Source organism: Garra rufa, chromosome 13 (assembly GCF_049309525.1).
Source record: "Garra rufa chromosome 13, GarRuf1.0, whole genome shotgun sequence".
NCBI lineage: Eukaryota > Metazoa > Chordata > Actinopteri > Cypriniformes > Cyprinidae > Garra > Garra rufa.
In genome coordinates this window covers 25,489,165-25,510,454 of record NC_133373.1, presented here as the reverse complement: position 1 = coordinate 25,510,454, position 21,290 = coordinate 25,489,165, and the positions used below count along the sequence as shown (strand labels likewise).

At 35.7% G+C, this 21,290-nt stretch overlaps 2 protein-coding genes across 2 annotated transcripts; one reads left to right on the top strand and one right to left on the bottom strand.

Moving 5' to 3' along the window:
* Positions 1-920: 920 nt before the first annotated feature.
* zfyve1 (zinc finger, FYVE domain containing 1) lies at positions 921-15,419 on the bottom strand. Its single transcript, XM_073816635.1, has 11 exons — positions 14,087-15,419; positions 11,419-11,923; positions 11,069-11,283; positions 10,755-10,861; positions 7,194-7,302; positions 7,003-7,100; positions 6,800-6,917; positions 6,537-6,707; positions 6,273-6,453; positions 2,705-2,821; positions 921-1,570 (listed from the first exon to the last, which is right to left on the bottom strand). The coding sequence occupies exons 1-11, from the start codon at positions 14,567-14,569 to the stop codon at positions 1,338-1,340; spliced, it is 2,337 nt and encodes a 778-aa protein (XP_073672736.1). The 5' UTR covers positions 14,570-15,419; the 3' UTR covers positions 921-1,337.
* A 2,177-nt stretch (positions 15,420-17,596) lies between these two features.
* pigh (phosphatidylinositol glycan anchor biosynthesis, class H) lies at positions 17,597-20,488 on the top strand. Its single transcript, XM_073816751.1, has 5 exons — positions 17,597-17,865; positions 17,951-18,160; positions 19,004-19,087; positions 19,179-19,266; positions 19,357-20,488. The coding sequence occupies exons 1-4, from the start codon at positions 17,689-17,691 to the stop codon at positions 19,251-19,253; spliced, it is 546 nt and encodes a 181-aa protein (XP_073672852.1). The 5' UTR covers positions 17,597-17,688; the 3' UTR covers positions 19,254-19,266; positions 19,357-20,488.
* Positions 20,489-21,290: the final 802 nt, after the last annotated feature.

Below are 21,290 nucleotides of genomic sequence, written 5' to 3'. Positions count from 1 at the left end.
AAAACCTTCATTTCTTTTTGACTGAAGAAAGAAAGACATGAACATCTGGATGACATGGGGGTGAGTAAATTATCAAGAATTTTTTTTTTATTCTGCAAGTAAACTAATCTTTTTCAAGGGGTGGGTGCACTGTCCCTTTATAAGTACAAATATGCATTTACACATTTTTATATTTAAGCCACACTCTTAGAGGTACTCAAGTTTAATTTAATAAGCATACAAGGTGCAAAGAACATAAAATGATATCCATTTTTCTTATCTCTGTGTCTTTCATGTTCGGTCATCTGCACATAATGCCTCACTGAGTCTATCATGACTTGATTCTAAATAATGAGTGTTTGTTTGGCCAAGAAAACCGTTGAACTGACAGTGATCATAACACATACCAGGGGCTTTGTGTGGATTGGCATCTCTTTTGACAGATAATGCATAGCCACATAATTTCTGTGTTTTCATCATGGCTTTGTGTTATAAGTCAGAATGCAGTTTGATTCGGCAACAGTGGTAGTGATTCATTATAAAGGTCTGTTAAAAAAAACCTTCCTGCTGGAGTACACACATTTAAAATAAATGATAGAGAAGTCTTTAAATTATGCTGAACAACATCTGATAGTTTAGCATGATCATGCTAGATCTGCTTCAAAACAGGCAGCAAATAAGAGACAAATAGGAAATAATCTAAAATCTACACTAGGGTTTCTTGGAGGGTAAAGGAATGCAAAACAAAATGGGCAATCTTGCATTTTAAATGGGCAAAAGCCAAGTAAAATCCTAAAACTGAAAACTGAGGATGGTAAACAATGTAACTAATATTTGTGCACCGGTTTGTGTCATATAGAGGCCATATGTTAGCTGCCTTCGCTCCCACAGGAAGACCCATATGGATCTGCAGCCACAGAAATGGAACGGACATACTCATATTTTGCACCTTTGATCATGTTTAACACTTTATTTCTACCATGTTTAAACCCACTCTGCAGATTTTCCCCAAAAACGTTCTTTCCAACGTTCCATCTGGGCCTGCCCACAGGTAACGTATTGCATGGTAGACAAAGGATTGTCGAGGGTTTGACATACATTTATTTTCCTGCTGAATTTAACCTTTAAAAGAAGAAAATACTTAGGCCATTACATATGTTAAACTGTGAACAGCTTATGTAGAGCTGAGGAGCATGATGTGAATGAAGAGTTGGGACAAAAAGCAGAGATGTTCCTCTCAAACAATCATTTGTTGGATTCATTGGTTCGAGAGCAGCGCTTCTTTCCTTCCGACCTGTACTGAAGCGCTGTGGCCACATATGGGGGTGTCTTATATTGTGGAGTGATGTTCGGTTCTGCTAGAGCTCTCCAGATTTCTGGTTGCAGGTGATGCACACCCGAACAGGATGGTCCCAACCCCTGGAGGGCACGGCCCGGCGATCAGGGGAGCAGTCGTTACATACTCCTTGTCCACATGCACGGCAGTGATGGATAGAGAGGCGGGCACTAAACTCACGCTGGCAATGGTGGCAGCAACGGATGTCTTGGTCGGGGACCCAATATGCTGGACGGGCGGCATCTTTTACCAGACCTAGTAAATGCATTTGATCATTTACATATGCTGATATTTCTGTGCAAGAATGTAACTGAACAAGCGAGAGATTCATTATCAGTAAACATTGTAATTGATTGATACTCAACTGTATGTCTAGTTTGCATTCATGTTAGTAGTAACATACAGTTGAGGTCAAAAGTTTGGGGTCAAGAGGGATTGTACAAAATGCATGTTATTTATTTAGTACTGACCTGAACAAGATATTTCACATAAAAGACGTTTACATATAGTTCACAAGAAAAAATAATAGTTGAGTTTATAAAAATGACCCTGTTCAAAAGTTTACATCCCCTTGATTCTTAATACTGTGTTGTTACCTGAATAATCCACAGCTGTGTTTTTTTGTTTAAGTGGTAGTTTTTCATGAGTCCCTTATTTGTCCTGAACAGTTAAACTTCCTGCTGTTCTTCAGAAAAATCCTTCAGGTCCCACAAATTCATTGGTGTGTGTATTTGAACTCTTTCCAACAATGTCTGTATGATTATTTTGAGATCCATCGTTGCACACTGAGGACAAATGAGGAACTCATATGCAACTATTACAAAAGGTTCAAACGCTCACTGATGCTTCAGAAGGAAACACGAAGCATTATAAGCTGGGGGTGAAAACTTTTTGAATTTGAAGATCAGGGTAAATTTTACTTATTTTGTATTCTGGGAAACATGTAACTATCTTCTGTAGCTTCTGAAGGGCAGTAATAAAGGGAAAAAAATAGGCAAAATAAGAAAAGTGTACAAAAAACATTCTGTTCAAAAGTTTTCACCCTTCAGGACAAACAAGAGACTCATGAAAAACTATCACTAAATCAAAAAAAACACAGCTGTGGATCATTAAGGTAAGAATTCAGTATTAAGAATCAAGTGTATGTAAACTTTTAAATGAGGTATTTTTTATAAATTCAGCTATTTTCTCTTGTGGACTAAACGTAAACAAATTTTATGTGAAATATCTTATTCAGCTCCGTACTAAATAAGCAATAACATGCATTGTGTATGATCCCTCTTACTTTGATCAAATAATTAACATTTTGCAAATTCTGAAAGGGGGATGCAAACTTTTGACCTCAACTGTACTGTCATGTTAACTTTTTTACAGGAGTGAAGAACTCACCGAGAGGGATGTCTATAGCAGTGACCACCGCTCCTAATGTGTTCTGAACAGCTTCTCCCACCTTCCTGGCAATCAGAGTCCCACCTTGCTCTTCTTCTAGTGCTGCATCCAGTAGTTCTATGTGAGAAAAGGTTTGATATTATTCATATTATGGATTGAAATACTGTATACTTATCACGACATTTTGCACCAGTATCTTACACCAAGCATGTAGTACTTTCAAAATTATTCAAACCTGTTTAAATCATACACTGAGCTTCCTATATATCAGGGGTGTTGCCTCCAAGGAGGCAAGGGAGGCCGTGTCTACTCGGAATATTGATGAGAAAAAAATTCATAGTACAAAAATAAAACAATGCCAATATTACAAAATATAACATTAACATTTTTAAGGAAACATTGTCCAACAGTGACACCAGCAGGTAAGGTTACAATGGGAGTGCACGTCTTTCTCGCCTCCCCTGAGCCCACTGAGTTTTAATAGACCCCCTAAACTGTGCAGTGAGTTTGGTGGGGGGTAATCGAGGAAAAATGGGGGAAAGTCACGTCCGAGACTGCGATATGATTGAACATCTTGAATGACAAGGGGTTGAGTAAATGATGTAATTTTTTTGTTCTGGAAGTGAACTAATATTTTAAGTTATTATTTTGGAATAAATGTAAAATGCTGAAAAACAACTATTTGATGAGATTCATCCTAGGTTTTAATAAATACAAAATTGAATTATTTTTTTCTTCTTCTTTTTTTTATCTAATAGTGTAAGTAAAATTTATTTAACCAAGGAAATGCAACTGGGACATGCATTTACATTTGACTTTTTTTTTTTTTTTTATTGTAATAATATTTCCCAATATTACTGTTTTTGGATCAAATAAGTGCAGGTTTGATTTTGTGTATATGTATGTGTGTATGTGACCCTGGACCACAAAACCAGGCTTAAGTAGCATGTTTATATTTGTAGAAATAGCCAAAACTACATTGTATGGGTCAACATTATAGATTTTTCTTATGCCAAAAAAGTAAAAAGAAAAAGTAAAGATCATGTTCCATGAAGATATTTGGCAAATTTTCTACCAAATATATCAAAACTTATTTTTTAATTAGTAATATGTATTGCTAAGAACTTCATTTGGACAACTTTAAAGGCGATTTTCTCAATATTTTTATTTTTTTGCACCCTCAGATTCCAAAATTTTCAAATAGTATATCAATAGTTGTATATAGAGGTCGACCGATGTATCGGTTTTGCCGATAGTTGATTGGAGGAACTATCGGTTATCGGCAAAAGTCCTTGCCGATAGTTTTTCCGGGTTGCGTTCTTTGCTGAAGCTGCACACACTCCGCTCCACTGTCATAAAGTATGAGAGGTTAAGTCCGACACCAATGTTTAATGTCAGGATTGTTACCATATATTTGAGTTGGTTTATATCAGGCTGGTCATATTGTTAGCCAGCAAAGTTGCAGATTTAAAGACATGATGTGAGAAAGCAAACTGTGTTCATTTAGCCGACTGAAAGCGCGCCATTCATAGTTTTACATTACATCAAATCTGTCCCAAAATCGTTGTTAATGTTCATAAAGACTTGACCCTGGGCTGGAAGATTAAGTATTGTGCATTTAAGCAAAACGTTTGTATTTCTGTAGCTCTAATAAAATCTGTATGCTTCATATAGAGCTATATGTTTTAGCCTTTTCTTCAGGCTATGGAAGCATGGCAGTTACGCACTTTATTTAACAATGCCAGTTTTCCTTGTTCTTATTTGATTTTAATAACTGATCAACAAAAATATGTATTAAAAATTAAGATAAAAATTATACAAAACGAAATTCGTTTAAGAAGGGATTTTCCACAAATAAAAACGTACGAAATGGTCAAAAAATTGTGTATGACCCTCTCAAATTCTCCCGGCGTATTGCCGTCCAATTCATACCACGTCCTTTATGACATTTACAAATTAATTACACAAACTTCTTTCGTAATAAACAGATTGAACAAACAAATAATATTTAAACATAATAAAAATCTTAAATGGCTACAAGAATATATATATCGCTCTTTCTCTTTTCGTTTGATCTGTTGCTTAAACTAATCTTTGCCGCTTTTTTTAGCATTCTTGAAGTAAACATTTGCCCGTTTGGTGATTAAATAAACTGTGTTAGACTTCCCCTTGAACTACACGCGATGAGTCGTGTGTGTGTGTGTGTGTGTGTGTGTGTGTGTGTGTGTGTGATACCTCTACCTGCGAGTTGTCCGCGCACCGCAGCGCTGCACTTTTGCCCGGTTTCATTAAGGGTGGGTGAAAAATGGATTCTCCAACGCATCGCAATCCTCTCTTCAACGAGCTTGTGTTTTCCCTGCATATGGCACGTGTGCGCGCTAGAGACGCGGTGGGCTTCGTTGCACAGAACTTGCACTATGAGACACGTGTGTGCTTCCAGTGTGTTTCACTTTAGATATGGCTTCATTTCTGTCGTTTGTAATGGAGTACTATTAGATGCACAAAACTAGCGCACTGGAAGACTTTCACATGCTCTTTGTGTTTGTTCGTACTAAAAAGCTCAATTGCGAATGTGGTTAAATGCACTTGCATTTTCGAATACTTTTATACAAGACTGATATACAGTACACACAGTCAGTTATGTTTTCAGAGCAGGAAAAACCATCTGATATATCTAAATAGATCTGTGCATTCATTGAAGCCTGTTAAAGCAGCCACTGTCTATTGTTTTAAAAAGTAGCCTGCTTATATAAAAAAAAAAAAGTAAATTCTGCACGAAATAAATTTGATAAATCTAATTAAATTGAATCTTAAGATGGCAGTACTGAAAACTGCAGTTTTACATATTGTTAAAATGTAAAGATTCCCACTCCTTTACAATGAGCCCATTTGTAACATCAACTAAGATTGATGAAAGCTGGAGAATAGAAGAGTTGTTCCTTGTTAGAGTATTAATTTCAACATTTACTGATATATTGTTAAATTTTGAAGTTTATTTTGTTAACATTAATGAACTATGAAATAACTGATCAATATATAATTATATTAATATTTTTATTCATTTACAAAGCATGGTTTAGTACTTTTAAAAAAAAATTTAGTTGCCTATCAGTATCCATTTTCAAAAACTATCGGTTAATTAATCGGTATCGGCAAGTGTGGTCCAACCTAGCTATCGGTAAAAACCAAAATCGGTCGACCTCTAGTTGTATACTGTCCTATCCTAACAAACCATACATTGATGGAAAGCTTATTTATTCAGCTTTCAGATGAGTTAGAAATCTCAGTTTCAAAAAATTAACGCTTATGACTAGTTTTGTGGTCCAGGGTCACAGACATATGTATATTTATATATAAATATATATTTTTTTGCACCCTCAGATTCGGTCAAATATTGTCCTATCCTAACAAATCATACATCAATGGCTTTTGATGGCTCATCAGAAGCTTATTTAGTCAGCTTTCAGATGGTATATAAATCTCAATTTCAAAAAAACTGACCCGTATGACTGTTTTTTGTGGTCCAGGGTCACATATACAATGTTTGTGTGTGTATCTTCTGTGATACCTTCAGAGATTCCTCTGTTTTGAAAGCAGGCATCACAGACTCGCACAGGCGCCAGGCCCCAGCCTCTCTCAGGGACTGGCCGTGCCTTAGAGGAGCAACCATCACAGAAACCTTCTCCACAGGCCCGGCAGTGGTGCTTCGTATCATTATCTTGGAATTCCACTCCACAGTTTTTACATCTCTGGAAAAAGTTTTAGTGTGTTAGTGAAGACTTTTCTTCAATAAAAAAAAGCCACATTAAAATTGCCTAGCATTAAAACTCACAATGATGAGAGAATTGGGCTTCCAGTAAGCAGGCGCAATCTGGTCTGTTAACCAGGCGGTGACCGCTTTGGCAGGCTTGACGCTTAGCTCTGAAACGGACTGAGCCATAAAGTTCACACCATCCAGCAACCTCTGCGCAGCGTTGTTGTTGTCCTTCAGGAATCCGTCGGACTGAGACAGAAATGCGAAAGTAAACAAAGCTTGTTCGTTTTGCTATTTAAATAGTAGAAACGTAGAAAAAAACAGCAGATTACTTCTCTCACCCCTGGCCAGACATGCTGGATCTCAGTTCGAACCACTGTATCAACAGGGTCTTGGTTTCCATACCAGTATTGCCTACTTCTATAGATCACTGAACAGTTTGGACACTCAATCACATATCTGCAAAGGAAAACCTAACTTAGTCCTGTACATCTAAATGAACTAAATAAACCTTTAACGAATATAATTCAATAACACGACTCACCCAGACCAAGCGTATATAGCCAAGCCAAACCATGGTGAGTCAGAGGATGCCGTCGTCTTTGGAACTACAATCACCTCTTTGCCACTCTCATAACAAGCCTGGAATAGCAGGTTTCATGCATAATGTCAGACCTGGGCAGTTCCAGAGCATGTGTCGGGGTCAGGTCATGTGTTTCATTGTTTACGACCTACCTTGCAGGTGTAGATGCGATTATCATAGTGGGCTGAGTAGCGGCAGCGGTGTTTAGCCTCATGCGCCACACCCTCTCGTAGGTGATTCATGCTGTTTTTACATCCTGAGCTAAAAAAAAAAAGTATGAGAATTACATTTGTTTAAATATGCAATTCACAACAGGTTTTGCGAGGGTGTTCACGCAAGGACGCTTCTACATGCATTACAAGAGTCAAAACTAGTGTAGTCATACATCTAATTACTAGTTTAGACACCTGAGTCGAGCCATATAAATAACTTTTCAACCGGTTCTTTTAGATGAGTCAACCAAACCGGTTCTCAAAATGTTTACATACTTTGGTTGAATCAATTGTAACTCAATTGTAAAAAACTTTCTTTGGGAGTTAAAAGTATTCATTTTAATTGTAAATGTTTTTCGGATGCGTGACTTTTAGTTTGAAAGATGTCCGTGAAAGCTGTTGACATTTCTGTCAGATGCAGTTTAAAGGAGTAGTTCACTTTCAGAACGAAAAATTACAGATACTCACCCCCTTGTCATCCAAGATGTTCATGTCTTTCTTTCTTCAGTCGTAAGGAACTTGTTTTTGGGGAAAACATTTCAGGATTTTTCTCCATATAATGGACTTCTATGGTGCCCCCGTGTTTGTACTTCCAAAATGCAGCTTCAAAGGGCTCTAAACGATCACAGCCAAGGAAAAAGGGTCTTATCTAGCAAAACGGGTTATTTTCTAAAAAAAAAAAATAAATTACAATTTATATACTTTTTAACCTCAAATGCTCGTCTTGTTTATCTGGGCAAGACGAGTGTTTGAGATTAAAAAGTATATAAGTTGTAAATGTTTTTAGAAAATAACCATTTCGCTAGATAAGACCCTTCTTCCTCGGCTGGGATCGTTTAGAGCCCTTTGAAGCTGTATTTAAACTGCATTTTGGAAGTTCAAACTTGGGGGCACCATAGAAGTCCACTATATGGAGAGAAATCCTGAAATGTCATCCTCGAAAAACACCATTTCTTTACGAATGAAGAAAGAAAGACATGAACATCTTGGATGACAAGGGGGTGAGTACATTATCTGTAAATTTTTGTTCTGAAAGTGAACTACTCCTTTAAGAAAGAAAAACTCAGTCGGATGAGATGTTGTCAGGCTTAATGTCAGTGTCATTATTCTAGCATTATTTTCGTAACTTGTTGTGGTCTCACCTCAGAAAAACGAACTGTACTGTATTGTCAGGTGTTATACTATAGAGTGTTTTCGTAACGTGCCATCAATCGACCATATTGACGGCACTGAACAAACAAAACTCATATTTTGCTGATTATTGCTGCTGAAAATGGTCAATTATTGTCATGTTTTGGGCTGTACTAATCGGGCAGACTGGGATAAACATTTAGAGTACTATAGACTGCCGAAAGTTATAACGAATCAAGAAGAAGAGTCTGAGGAACAAAATGCGTTTGGGTGTTGGCCAAACTGAACTAGGATTTCCAGGCCAAGACTCTTGACAACATTTGTGTTTGTTCTTATTTTCGATCAGGTAGGTGAAATATTAGGCTAATATCTTAATTATTACTGCTCATACATACCTTTACCACCTATTAACTTTATTTTGGCAAAATATTGTGCCCTTTCCTGCTTACTAAGCCCTTCTCTATATGATTTAGGTTTTTTCTGTGGTTTCGACAGCATAAACACATGGGCCAATTTAACAGAAGCAGTTTCCATGTTTCATTAACAGTTTATGTTAGTATTGTGTATTGACCACAGTAGTTATTGTTTCCATAACCCAAAAATGCCATGTTATTTTCACTTTGTGTTATTTTGTATATGTTTAGATGACTGTGGTGGCTCATACCAACTTAATTGTAAGAACAAAAACCAGTTGGGACTGCTATTTAATAGCCTTACCTTAGGCTGTTTATGCATCAGTATTAGTCATATTATTACAATTTATGTGTATGTAAAGTAAAGGTGGATGGTGCTTGTGTGTGTTATCCATTTTTGTGAAAAAAAAACTTTTTTTTTTTCTGTTTATGTAAACAAATTTACTATATAAAAAAATTGAAGATCATGGCTTAATGACCATGGGGAAATGTGGGTCCCATGGCTAAACCAGTTAAGAACCAGTACTTTAGAGAAATGTCTTTCTATTTTTATTTTTTTTTATTTTTTTGGAACAATCATTTGAAGATAATAGGCCCACATGAAAAAAAAAAAAATTAATATCGAAAGTTTTTTAATCGTATTATTACTACCATATTTGCTTTAATTTTTGTTCCTCAAAATCAGCATTAAAAAACAGTCACAGATTCCATCTGAATCTTTGAACGAAAAAGCTAAAGTGACACTTATTTCACAAAAACTATCGTTTAAAAGTTTGGGGTCAGTGATATATATATTTTTTAAAGTAATGAATACTTTTATTCAGCAAGGATGCATTAAATTGATAAAGTAAGTGAAAGACAGTATAATGTTACAAAAGTTGAAATAGTGGTGGCTAAAGATTTAGTTTTTTCATCACAGAAATAAATAGCATTTTAAAATACACTACCAGTCAAAAGTTTTTGAACAGTAAGATTTTTAATGTTTTTTAAAGAAGTCTCTTCTGCTCACCAAGCCTGCATTTATTTGATCCAAAGTACAGCAAAAACAGTACAATTTTGAAATATTTTTACTATTTAATATAACTGTTTTCTATTTGAATATATTTTAAAATTTAATTAATTCCTGTGATTTCAAAGCTGAATTTTTAGCATCATTACTCCAGTCAAATGATCTTTCCGAAATCATTCAAATATTCTGATTTGCTGCTCAAAAAACATTTTTTATTATTATAATGTTGTTGAGAACAGCTGAGCAGAAGTTTCTTTGATCAACAGAAAGTTCAGCAGAACAGCATTTATCTGAAATAGAAATCTTCTGTAACATTATAAATGTCTTCATCATCACTTTTGATCAATTTAAAGCATCCTTCCTAAATAAAAGTATTAATTTTTATAATTTCTTTCCCCCACAAAAACGATACTGAAAAAGTATATGGACTCAAAAATCCTAAAAAAAAAACGTTTAAATATTGATAATAATAATACTAATAATTATAAAGAAATGTTTCTTGAATGTTTCTAAAGGATCACTGAAGACTGGAGTAATGATGCTTTGATCACAGAAATAAAATTACATTTAAAAATATATTCAAACACAAAACAATTATTTTAAATAGTAAAAATATTTCAGAATTTTACTGTTTTTGCTGTACTTTGGATCAAATAAATGCAGGATTGGTAAGCAGAAGAGACTTCTTTAAAAAAAAAACATAGTAGTGTTATTTTAAATTGTAATAATATTTCACAATACTGTTTGTACTGTATTTTTGATTAAATAAATGCAGCTTTGGTGAACTTAAGATGCTACTTTCATAAACATTAAAAAAAAAAAATACAACGCCCAAACATTAGGAAGTATTTATGAACATAAAAGTAAGTATGTAAAGAGTGTTGCTTTAAAAATGCTAAACAGATTTGAAATCAGAAGTAGAGTGATTCCTGAGACTGTAAGACTTACCCACAACTGAGGCAGATGCTGGAGCAGGTAAAGTATTCATCTGGAAAGAAAGAGTTGCTTGCCAGATGCTCATCAGGAATCTCTCCACTGAAGCAATCACTCAAAGCCTGGAGAAAAACAGCTCGATCAGCCACACAAACTACTGTACATTACAATCCATACCTAGAAATGGCTTTGGAATATTTCAAGGCCAAAGCTCAAGAATTTGACAAAAACAAGCTGCTATAGTAGACTAAACACATAACAGAAAAATGTATGTGTGCCTTCTGCAAAGTTGAGGAAACATCATGGGAGACCAACAAATAAATAAATACCTGCAAGGCTTTGTGGATGACACCAGCAGACCGTGGAGATCGTGTAGTGTTGTTGTCTAACTGCTGCTCCACGCTGCGCAGCAGACCGCTGAAGTCAGTGGGGGGGTTGTGGGTTCGAGTGCCCCGGTACTGAACAGAGCTGAATGCTTCCGGAAAGAGGCCAAGCTTTCTGAAACGTTCCTGAAGAAGCCGCTCGGCTGATTCTGATGGCTTGTCTACAGGTGTAAGAGAGACGTATTACACAATAACTATTTCTTCATACCTTCTCTATTTCTATGTCATTCCTAACTGATTATTGTTGGGTGCAAAGGACAGGAAAATGGAAAACATTCCAAACTTGGTAAACTGACCTGAGCCTAATAACTTGGTGTGGACTGTCTCATGGAAGATTATAACGGCAGGACCCAGAGTCGAAAGGGGCACGTCCAAACCGCAGCGAGCAGTTGTAGCTTTCAGCTCCTTCGTGAAATGCTTTAGATACGCATCTGATGCATCTCCCAGAAACTTGAAAAGATCGTCATGTAGCCGGTCAGCATGTGTCCGATAGATGACCAGATCGGAGACTGCGAGCACCTTCAGGAGGAGGCGGGTTCGCTGGCCTTGGTTAGTTCCTGCCCCCAGGAGTCCCTCTGTGTCAACAACCACCACCCTATGAACAGGGTCCATTGCTGCCCACACCCCGACGGTGCAGGATTCCTGGGTTGGAGATGTCTTGAAAACTTCACGACCCAAAAAGAAAGTGTGATTGAGGGTGTGGGATTTGCCTTCTCCGGTGTTGCCGAAAATGGACACCACCTTCAAGAGCTCCTCAGACTTGCAGCCTAATTTCCTCACAAACTCGCCCTCATCCTTCACCTGTTCAGGTTGTGGAAATCAATATATATTGTTTAATAGATTTCATACATTTGTCACATTTTCCTTGTGACAAAATTTGGTAATTGATTAGTTTGTCATTTTCTTCTAACAAGTAGTTAAAATGAAAAAAAATAATAATAATTGTGCTTTGCCTGTCACAAGGCAACGTAATCTAAAACCTGGTCTGGAACAACATAAATGAGTGGAGTGGAGCGACAGTGAGTTCCCTTCCAGCTCAAGGCATTCTGTGATCACTCCAACTCCATGTTTTCCACTTTCCAATCCACCTGACTAGTGAGGAAAAAAACTTGTTTGGAGCGATCACGAATTTATGAAGCCCATTTACGTCACTAAATAAAAAATATTTTATAAAGGCTACGGCGACTTTTTATCTCACAATTCTGACTTTTTTCTCAGAACTGCATGATGCAAACTCGCAATTGAGACTTTTTTCTCAGAATTGTGAGATATAAACTCACAATTAAGAGGTAAAGTCAGAACTGTGTAATAGAAACTTGCAATTTCCGACTTTTTTCTCGCAAAAGCAAGTTTATATCATTTTTCTCAGAATTGTGACTTTATTTCCAAAACTCAAAACTGCAAGTCAAAGTCAGAAGTTTATATCTCACAATTCTGAGAAAGAAGTCAGAATTGCAAGTTTTTATCATTCAATAATGAGAAAAATGTCAGAATTGTAAGTTTATATTTTGCAATCCTGACTTTAACTCCTAACTGCGATTATATATCTCACAATTCTGAGAAAAAAAGTCAGAATTGTGAGTTTGTATCACGCAATTCTGAGAAAAGTCAGATTTATGAGGTTATATCTCGCATTTCTGAATTTATAACTCCCAATTGCAAGTTTATATCTCACAATTTTAAGAAAAAAAGTGAAAATTATGAGTTTATATCTCGCAATTCTGAGAAAAAAGTCAGAATAGTGAGTTTATATCTCGCATTTATGACATTTTAACTCCCAATTACGAGTTTCTCACAATTCTGAAATAAGTCAAAATTGAGTTTATATCTCGCAATTCTGAGAAAAAAGTCAGAATTGTTCGTTTGTATCATGCAATTCTGAGAAAAAAGTCAGAACTGTGAGTTGATATCTCGCAATTCTGACTTTATGACTCACAATTGTGTTTATATCTCACAATTCTGAGAAAAAAGTGAGAATTATGAGTTTATATCCTGCAATTATGACTTTATAACTCCCAATTGTGTTTATATCTCACAATTCTGAGAAGAAAGTGAGAATTATGAATTTATATCTCGCAATTCTGGGAAGAAAGTGAGAATTATGTGTTTATATCTCACAATTCTAAGAAGAAAGTGAGAATTATGATTTATATCTTGCAATTATAACTTTATAAGTCCCGATTGTGTTTATATCTCACAATTCTGAGAAGAAAGTGAGAATTATGAGTTTATATCTCGCAATTACGACTTTATAACTCCCAATTGCAAGTTTATGTCTCACAATTCTGAGAAGTCAGAATTGTGAGTTTGTATCACGCAATTCTAAGAAAAAAGTCAGAATTGTGAGTTTATATCTCGCAATTCTGAGAAAAAAAGTCAGAATTGTGCATTTATATGTCGCAATTCTGAGAAAAAAAAAGTAAAAAATTGTGAGTTTGTATGAGGAAATTATAAGAAAAAAGTCAGAATTGTGAGTTTATATTTTGCAATTCTGGGGAAAAAGTCAGAATTGTTTGTGTCACGTAATTCTGAGAAAAAAGTCAGAATTGTGAGTTTGTGTCACTCAGTTCTGAGAAAAAAGTCAGAATTGTGCATTTATATATCTTGCAATTTTGACTTTATAACTCCCAATTGCGAGTTTATATCTTACAATTCTAAGAAAAAAAGTCAGAATTGTGAGTTAAAAAAAAAAAAATATATATATATATATATATATATGATGAATTTTTATATATTTTTTTCAGCAAATTAAAATACAGGAAATGGGATATATAGGGGGGAAAAAAGCACACAAATCCGTTTCCATTTGCGAAATCCATTTTCTATTTTCCAAAAAAGGGGTCAAGCTTCAATCAATTAACTTTGATGAGTACCCTCAGCCAATCAAATCTGAGGACCAGAAACTAACTGCTGTATAAAAGGGAAAACAATTCTAAAGTACAAAGGTTACAAAAGTTGACTTACTTGCATATCTTCCTTTTCATCCACCAGAAGAAAGCTGGTAACTTGCTCCAGTTTAGCTTTCAACGCATCCAGCTGTTCATCTCCAGTGCTGCAGTTCTTCTCGACGGGTTTCGAGGGAGGGTAGGCGGTGATAGGGTGCTTTCTTTTACTGACCCCGCTGTGAGTCCGTTTTTGACAGTCCAGACACAGGTTGGTTTTACATCCCTGACAGCGGACCACTGCTCTCAGCCGCCCCCCGTTCGGAACGCCCCCGTCCCCTTTACATGAATCGCAGTAAGGTACGTGGCCAGGTGAGATTCGGATCCTGTCGTGGTTCCTCATGCGCTCCTGACGGTGGAGTTCCAGCTCGCAGCGGGCGCACTGCAGGCTGCCGCATTCGTCGCACTCGAAGGCGGCCTCGTCGGAGCCACCGCAGGCGTAGCTCTCCTGACAAACCAGGGCGCCGTTCACCCCCTTCTCCGCCGACGAACCCTGATTGCTCATTATACGTCTAAATATAACAGCGAGGTAGCGAACCGAACCGAATTTAAAGCACTAAAGTCCCTGTGTAAACACACTGACTAGATACTCCTCAAAGTTGATCCAACTAAGTTACAACAGCAGAGCCCAACCTAAACGTACAGTCAACGAGAGATGATATAATGCCTCGCATATGATTTTAAACACAATATCTCACTCGTTTGCCTTGAATTTCATAAGAATTCGAAATGTGATGTGTCAAATTATGACACTGGCTTAAAATCAAATATTCAATATGAACTATAAATAGATCAGTTGACATCCGTAAAGCACTGGCACTAGGTCAGACTTGTCTAGCTTTCTGGTTGATTTTAAAGTGATCAAGCAGTCTAAAGTGTCTAAGCTTACAAACTACACGCAACAACCATCGACATGTATTTATTAGCAGGTGTAAACACTAAGAAAACAGCTACATTCGGGTGTTGTTATCGTCCTGTGCTTTGTTACTCAAGCTAGCTAAGCTTAGCATGTGTGTCTGTAAAAACACCTCTAATTTCAAAGACTACAAATACTATGGGGTTAGAAATAAGACTAATGCGGCTGAATTAACAATTGTTTAGTATCATACAGACTGTCCTTAAAGTATGTTCACCCAACAACACATTGATCAACACAGCTTTGACCGAACAAAACAAGCTGATTTCGAGCCAGAATCACACCGCAGTTTTCATCAAACAAGCTGCTGAATTCCCTGAAACATCGCACACGACAACGACCCCTTGATAAACACAAATTAATAAGCCGGTTGATGTCAAGATAGCTGTTTTTCCCCACCAGCTTGTAAAATGATTCCCCTCCCCGGTAGATTCGGGTGAATGTTGTTGCCAGGTCAGATCAGCTGATCGGCTTGTTTTCACTGGAGCGGAAGTCGAAGGTTACCAGCCGCAAAGCCAGATGGGAATCGCAGTCCATTCTCCACAAGCAAATTTCACTTGCAGGATGTTTCAGGATCCTTTAGGGTGGGGAAAGGTCAACAGCTATATGATTTCAAAAACAAGATGGTGCAAGAGGAACATATGAGGGGAGGGGACAGAATAATAGCTTCCCTTTGGGAATTCCTATCTAAACTATTCCTATTCTTCCTAAACCTTTAAAAAGTACACTTTGTAAGGTCAAATTCTTTTTTTAAAGTTTATTTTAAATTGTTGTGCTTTAAAGATGTACACTTATACTATAACAATATATATTAAAAAAAATTGTATGCTTATAAAAGTTCCATTTATTATGAAATATTACTGCAATTCAAAATTACAGTTTTCTATTTTAACATACTTTAAAATATAAGTTATACCTGTGATGCAAAGCTGAATTTTCATCAACCATTATTCCAGTCTTCGGTGTCACACCTTCAGGAATCATTCTAATATGCTGATTTATTATCAATGTTGGAAACCATTGTGCTGCTTAATTTTTTTTGGAACCTGATCCTTTTTTTCAGGATTCTTTGAAAAAAAAAAAAAAAAAAAAGTTATAAAGGACAGCATTAATTCAAAATATAGTCTTTACAATCACTTTTTTTTTTTAGTTTTAACACTGAATAAAAGTATTACTTTCTTTTAAAGAAAGAAAGAAAAAATGTACCAACCCTAAACATTGAACAGTAGTGTATATTGTTCCAAAAGATCTATTTTAACAAATCTTTTTAACGTTTCATTCATCAAAGAATCCTGAAAAAAAGTATCACAGGTTCCAAAAAAATAAAAAGCTATTTTTAACATTTATAATAAATCAGCATGATTTCTGTAGGATCATGTGACACTGAAGATTGGAGTTATGATGCTAAAAAAAATCAGCTTTGCATCACAGGAATGCATTTTATTTTAAAGTATATTAAAATAGAAAACTACTATTTTAAATTGCAATAATATTTCATAATACAGTTTTTTTTCTTCTATATTTTTAATCAAATAAATGTAGCTTTGATGAGCAGAAAAGACTTATTTAGAAAAATATTACAAATCTTTCTGATCCCAAACTTTTGAACAGCAGAGTGTATGTGACCCTGGACCACAAAACCAGTCTTAAGTAGCACGGATATATCTGTAGCAATAGCGAAAAAATACATTTTATGGGTCAAAATGATAGATTTTTTTTTTTAATGCCAAAAATCATTAGGATATTAAGTAAAGATCATGTTCCATAAAACTACTGTTAATATATCAAAACTTAATTTGATTAGTAATATGCAGTGCTAAGAACTTTATTTAGACAACTTTAAAGGCAATTTTCTCAATATTTAGATTTTTTTTTGCACTCTCAGATTACAGATTTTCAAATGGTTGTATCTCGGTCAAATATTGTCCTAACAAATTATACATCAGTGGAAAGCTTATTTATTTGGCTTTTTAGATGATGTATAAATCGCAGTTCCAAAAAAATTGACCCTTATGACTGGTTTTGTGGTCCAGGGTCACATATGGTTGTGAAAATTCGACATTATGTAGAAATCATGTCTAATTTTTACAATATGTTATTGTGATTATTTATTTTGCAAACATGCATTTTAAATACATGTCTCACATCCAGATACACAACAGTCCCTGGTGAAAAAAAAAAAAAAACAGCTAAAACCAGCCAAGGCTGGTTGGCTGGTTTTAGCTGGTCAACCAGCCTGGTTTTAGCTGGTCATAGCTGGAAGGCAGGCTGGTTTTAGAGGGGTTTTGTCCACTTGGTCTTAGCTGGTCAGGCTGGGAAACCACCAGCTAAAAAAAGCCTGACCAGCCTGGGAGACCAGCTAAAACCAGTCACTTACAGCTTAAACCAGCTAAGACCAGCCAACCAGCCTATTAGATTTTTTTTTTTTTCAGCAGGGGATAGCAACAACCTACTAAACTGACAGTCTGATCCTAATTTTTAATCACGTAAAATTAAATAATAGGCCTAACTACCCTGAAAAGGGTCAATTAGATCGAATTCTTACATTTTCCACACCCCAGTCCAGTAGGTGGCGGAAAAACACTTTTCTGGTAATGTTCCAACGCCAAACACAGAAGAAGATTCAACTGTTTGTTGTCAAATGACTGTCGAAGCAAAGCTATTTAATCCTAAATGCGCATTCATATAATTTTCTGACGGTAGTCAGCATGGCCGAGGAAGAGTTCACAGACATAAATGGCAACTTAATTTCTTTAGACTGCCAAACCCACTCTGCATTTTGCAGAGAGTTTACAGTCACCTCACCGAAACTGTCCTTGCGCAAGGTGACGGTCTGCACCTGTTTCGTATGGTTATTTGCATATGCTGTATTTTTCTTCACCGAGGTAAGAACATTTTAAACTGCAAGAATAAGAACACGTAAGCTTATTATGAGACTGTTCTACTACTAATGACTTTGTTAATGCCTAGAACACGGCTATCCTGTCGAGTGCCATCATCCTCACTCTGGTTGGGATGATGGTTCATATTCACTTCGTGAAGGTGGACCATGAGACCCTCCTCATAATCGGTTCCCTCGGCGTCCAGCTGTCTTCATCTTACGCATCTGGACGAGAAAGTACGATCTTTATTGAGATGAGCAAGCTGAAAGACATTGTCATCAACGAGGCTGTTTATATGGTAAACATACCATTTTCTCTAGTGACCCTTGTGACATTGTTCTCGTCAGTCAATGATAAACTGACTTTAAATGAAAATTGAGAGTTTACTATTGTCATTTTGCATTATTGGCACACCATGTTCCTATTTAAAGGAGTTGTTCACTTTCAGAACAAAAAGTTACAGATAATGTACTCACCCCCTTGTCATCCAATTATGTTTTTTGAGGAAAACATTTTAGGATTTCTCTCCATATAATGGACTTCTATGGTGCCCCCGAGTTTGAACTTCCAAAATGCAGCTTTAAAGGGCTCTAAATGATCACAGCCGAGGAAAAAAGGGTCTTATCTAGCAAAACGATTGGTTATTTTCTAAAAAAATTACAATTTATATACTTTTTAACCTCGAATGACAGTTTTGTCTAGCTTTGTGTGTACTCCGTGTAGAGATTAAAAAGTATATAAATTATAAATGTTTTTCGGAAGAAAAAAAACGGATCGTTTCGCTAGATGAGACCCTTCTTCCTCGGTTGGGATCATTTAGAGCCCTTTGAAGCTGCATTTAAACGGCTTTTTGGAAGTTCAAACTCGAGGGCACCGTAGAAGTCCATTATATGGAGAGAAATGTTGTAATGTTTTCCTCAAAAAACATAATTTCTTTATGACTGAAGAAAGAAAGACATGAATATCTTTGATGACAAGGGGGTGAGTACATTATCTGTAAATTTTTGTTCTGAAAGTGAACTACTCCTTTAATACTGTGAAGCTGCTTTGACACAATCTGTGTTTTTAAAAGCGCTATATCAATAAAGGTGACTTGACTTATTAGTCAAAAATAATCACCCCCTGTATTTTTCCACCTCAGCACAGCATTATATACTACCTGTGCATATTGATCAAGGACCCAGCTGATCCTGAGACGGTGAGCAGTGTTGTCCCTCTCTTCCAGGTATGAAGCAGCTGTTGTTCTATTGCAAAAGCAAAGTTATAGGAATCTTTGACGTCAGTTTGTAAATTAACATGTTGCATTCTTCCGCCAGAGTTCAAAGCCTCGGCTGAATTGTTTGGTTCAAGTGTACAGAAGCTGTCAGGAGATTCTAGCGCAGTCCAGATGACGCCGAGGCAATGGTTCATGTTATGCTTCATACTATACATGTTTTACATAATTGACATAGCTCTGTGACTATAAATGCTTTATGGCTCTCTTTTACTCTACAGAGTCTTTCTGTGAAACAAGATGAAGATTGGAAAACCCAAGTATGAACCATAAGCGTATTGTTGGTCATTTTTGTGTTGTCGCCCACACTAAAGTTTCCTGTTACATGTGGTTTGTTAGATACTTTATTTTATAATCAAGTATGACCCTGAACCACAAATATGGACCTCAGTGTTTTAAATTGAGATGTATACATTATCTTAAAGCTGAAAAAATAAGTTTTCCATTGATGTATGCTTTGTTAGGACAATATATGCCTGAGAATCAGAGGGTGCAAAAAAATCCAAATAATAAAACGCCTTTTATAAAAAAAGTTTACTAAATGAAGTTCTTAGCAAGGCATATTACTAATCAAAAATAGTTTTGATACATTTACAGTATGAAATTGAAGTATCTTGATTGAACATGATCTTTACTTAACATCCTAATGATTTTTGACATAAAAGAAGAATGTTGGGCCATACAGTGTATTTTTGGCTATTGCTACAAATATACCTTTGCTACTTAAGATTTTATTTGGTCCAGGGTCACATTTGTTAGTGCTTATAATGTTTTTTTTTTTATATATATATTAGTTAGGTACACTCCTGATTTTGATATTTAAAATGTGTAGTAAATGTTTTAAATGTATAACACTACAATAAGGTTCATTAGTTAACATTATTAATCTTAGTTAATTTTAGCATTTACTAATGCATTATTAAAATCAAAAAACACAAAGTTGTTTGTTAACATTAGTTAATGCGTTGAACTAACATGAACAATGAATTACTGTATTTTTATTAACTAACATTAATACAGATTAATAAATAAATAGTGTAATAAATGTGTTAGTTAATACATACAATGTAAGCTAATGTTAACAAATGACACCTTATTGTAAAGTGTTACCATAGATGATAATTTTTCCTTCTGATTCTGACCTTAATTAACCACTAGGGGGACATGTGTGCCAATTTTTGATAACTGGAACCAACTCAGATTGTTGTAGTATTAACGATTTTCTATTTAAGTATTTTAACCCATGACTTTTAATAAGTCATTTTGTTAGTAATTTTTTTTTTCCTATTTAAAAAAAATCAAAGTGGAAACATGAACTAAATTGTTTGTTTATTAAAAGTTGTAATAATCACTTACTTGATAAATAAAAACAATACATAGTTTTTATTTACATTTTTAAAAGTATGGTGGATCAGTGTATTATTCAGCTTTTAAAGCAGATTTTTTTCTGGCCACCATTGTTGTAGGTCCCTTGAGGGATTATGCTAATCCATCTCATTTATTTTTTGTTGGGTCAGCATTTAATTGTGTTCCTGCTTTTGTCAGGATGTCTTGTTATCCAAAGCAGTTTATGTCTGAGAGTTGGCATACAGACTCAACTCACTTTAAGTTTATCTGAGCTCTTGTAGAAGCTTCTGAGTTGCTTAGGTGATGAATGTTCTTTAATTTTATTGATGTCTGAATTGTGTTCAATTTATAAATGGGAAGTGGAAATGTATACTGTGGTTGTCTGTACCAAGTAAATGCTTTCCGGAGGTCAGACAACAGAAGGCGAGTGAAGCTTTCTTGCGATATCAGTTTCACAGTATTTCTAGTGCGCAGCTGTTGTGAACATTCATCACACTATAGCTCTTACTGTGGTTTTGTAAAACACAAATGATCTTTATTTAGAATTCTGATAACTTTTGCAAATTCTAAGGAAATGTTTTCCATGCCACCTCCGTTTTTTTTAAATACTCCGCAAGTTCCTTATAGGAACTTGCTCCCCGTTGCATAGACACGTGTTAAAGTTGTCATTCAAGTTTACCCGTTTTGGGAAAAGGAAAGAAAAACCACCCTTGTTTATTTGTGGTCATGCTGCTTTGTTTTTACACACAGTGAAACATTCACTTCACTTTTAAAAGAAACATTCGCAATGATGAAGAACAAGAATTCC

What these genes read in the sequence shown, in the direction of transcription:
- pigh (XM_073816751.1), top strand. Translation starts at nt 17,689, where the DNA reads ATGGCCGAGGAAGAGTTCACAGACATAAATGGCAACTTAATTTCTTTA. An exon ending in TCAACGAGGCTGTTTATATG is followed by an intron (nt 18,161 to 19,003) that starts GTAAACATACCA and finishes TTTCCACCTCAG; the next exon opens with CACAGCATTATATACTACCT. An exon ending in GTGTTGTCCCTCTCTTCCAG is followed by an intron (nt 19,088 to 19,178) that starts GTATGAAGCAGC and finishes TTCTTCCGCCAG; the next exon opens with AGTTCAAAGCCTCGGCTGAA.
- zfyve1 (XM_073816635.1), bottom strand. Translation starts at nt 14,569, where the DNA reads ATGAGCAATCAGGGTTCGTCGGCGGAGAAGGGGGTGAACGGCGCCCTG. An exon ending in CACCAAGTTATTAGGCTCAG is followed by an intron (nt 11,284 to 11,418) that starts GTCAGTTTACCA and finishes TTACACCTGTAG; the next exon opens with ACAAGCCATCAGAATCAGCC. An exon ending in ATCGCATCTACACCTGCAAG is followed by an intron (nt 7,101 to 7,193) that starts GTAGGTCGTAAA and finishes CTGCTATTCCAG; the next exon opens with GCTTGTTATGAGAGTGGCAA.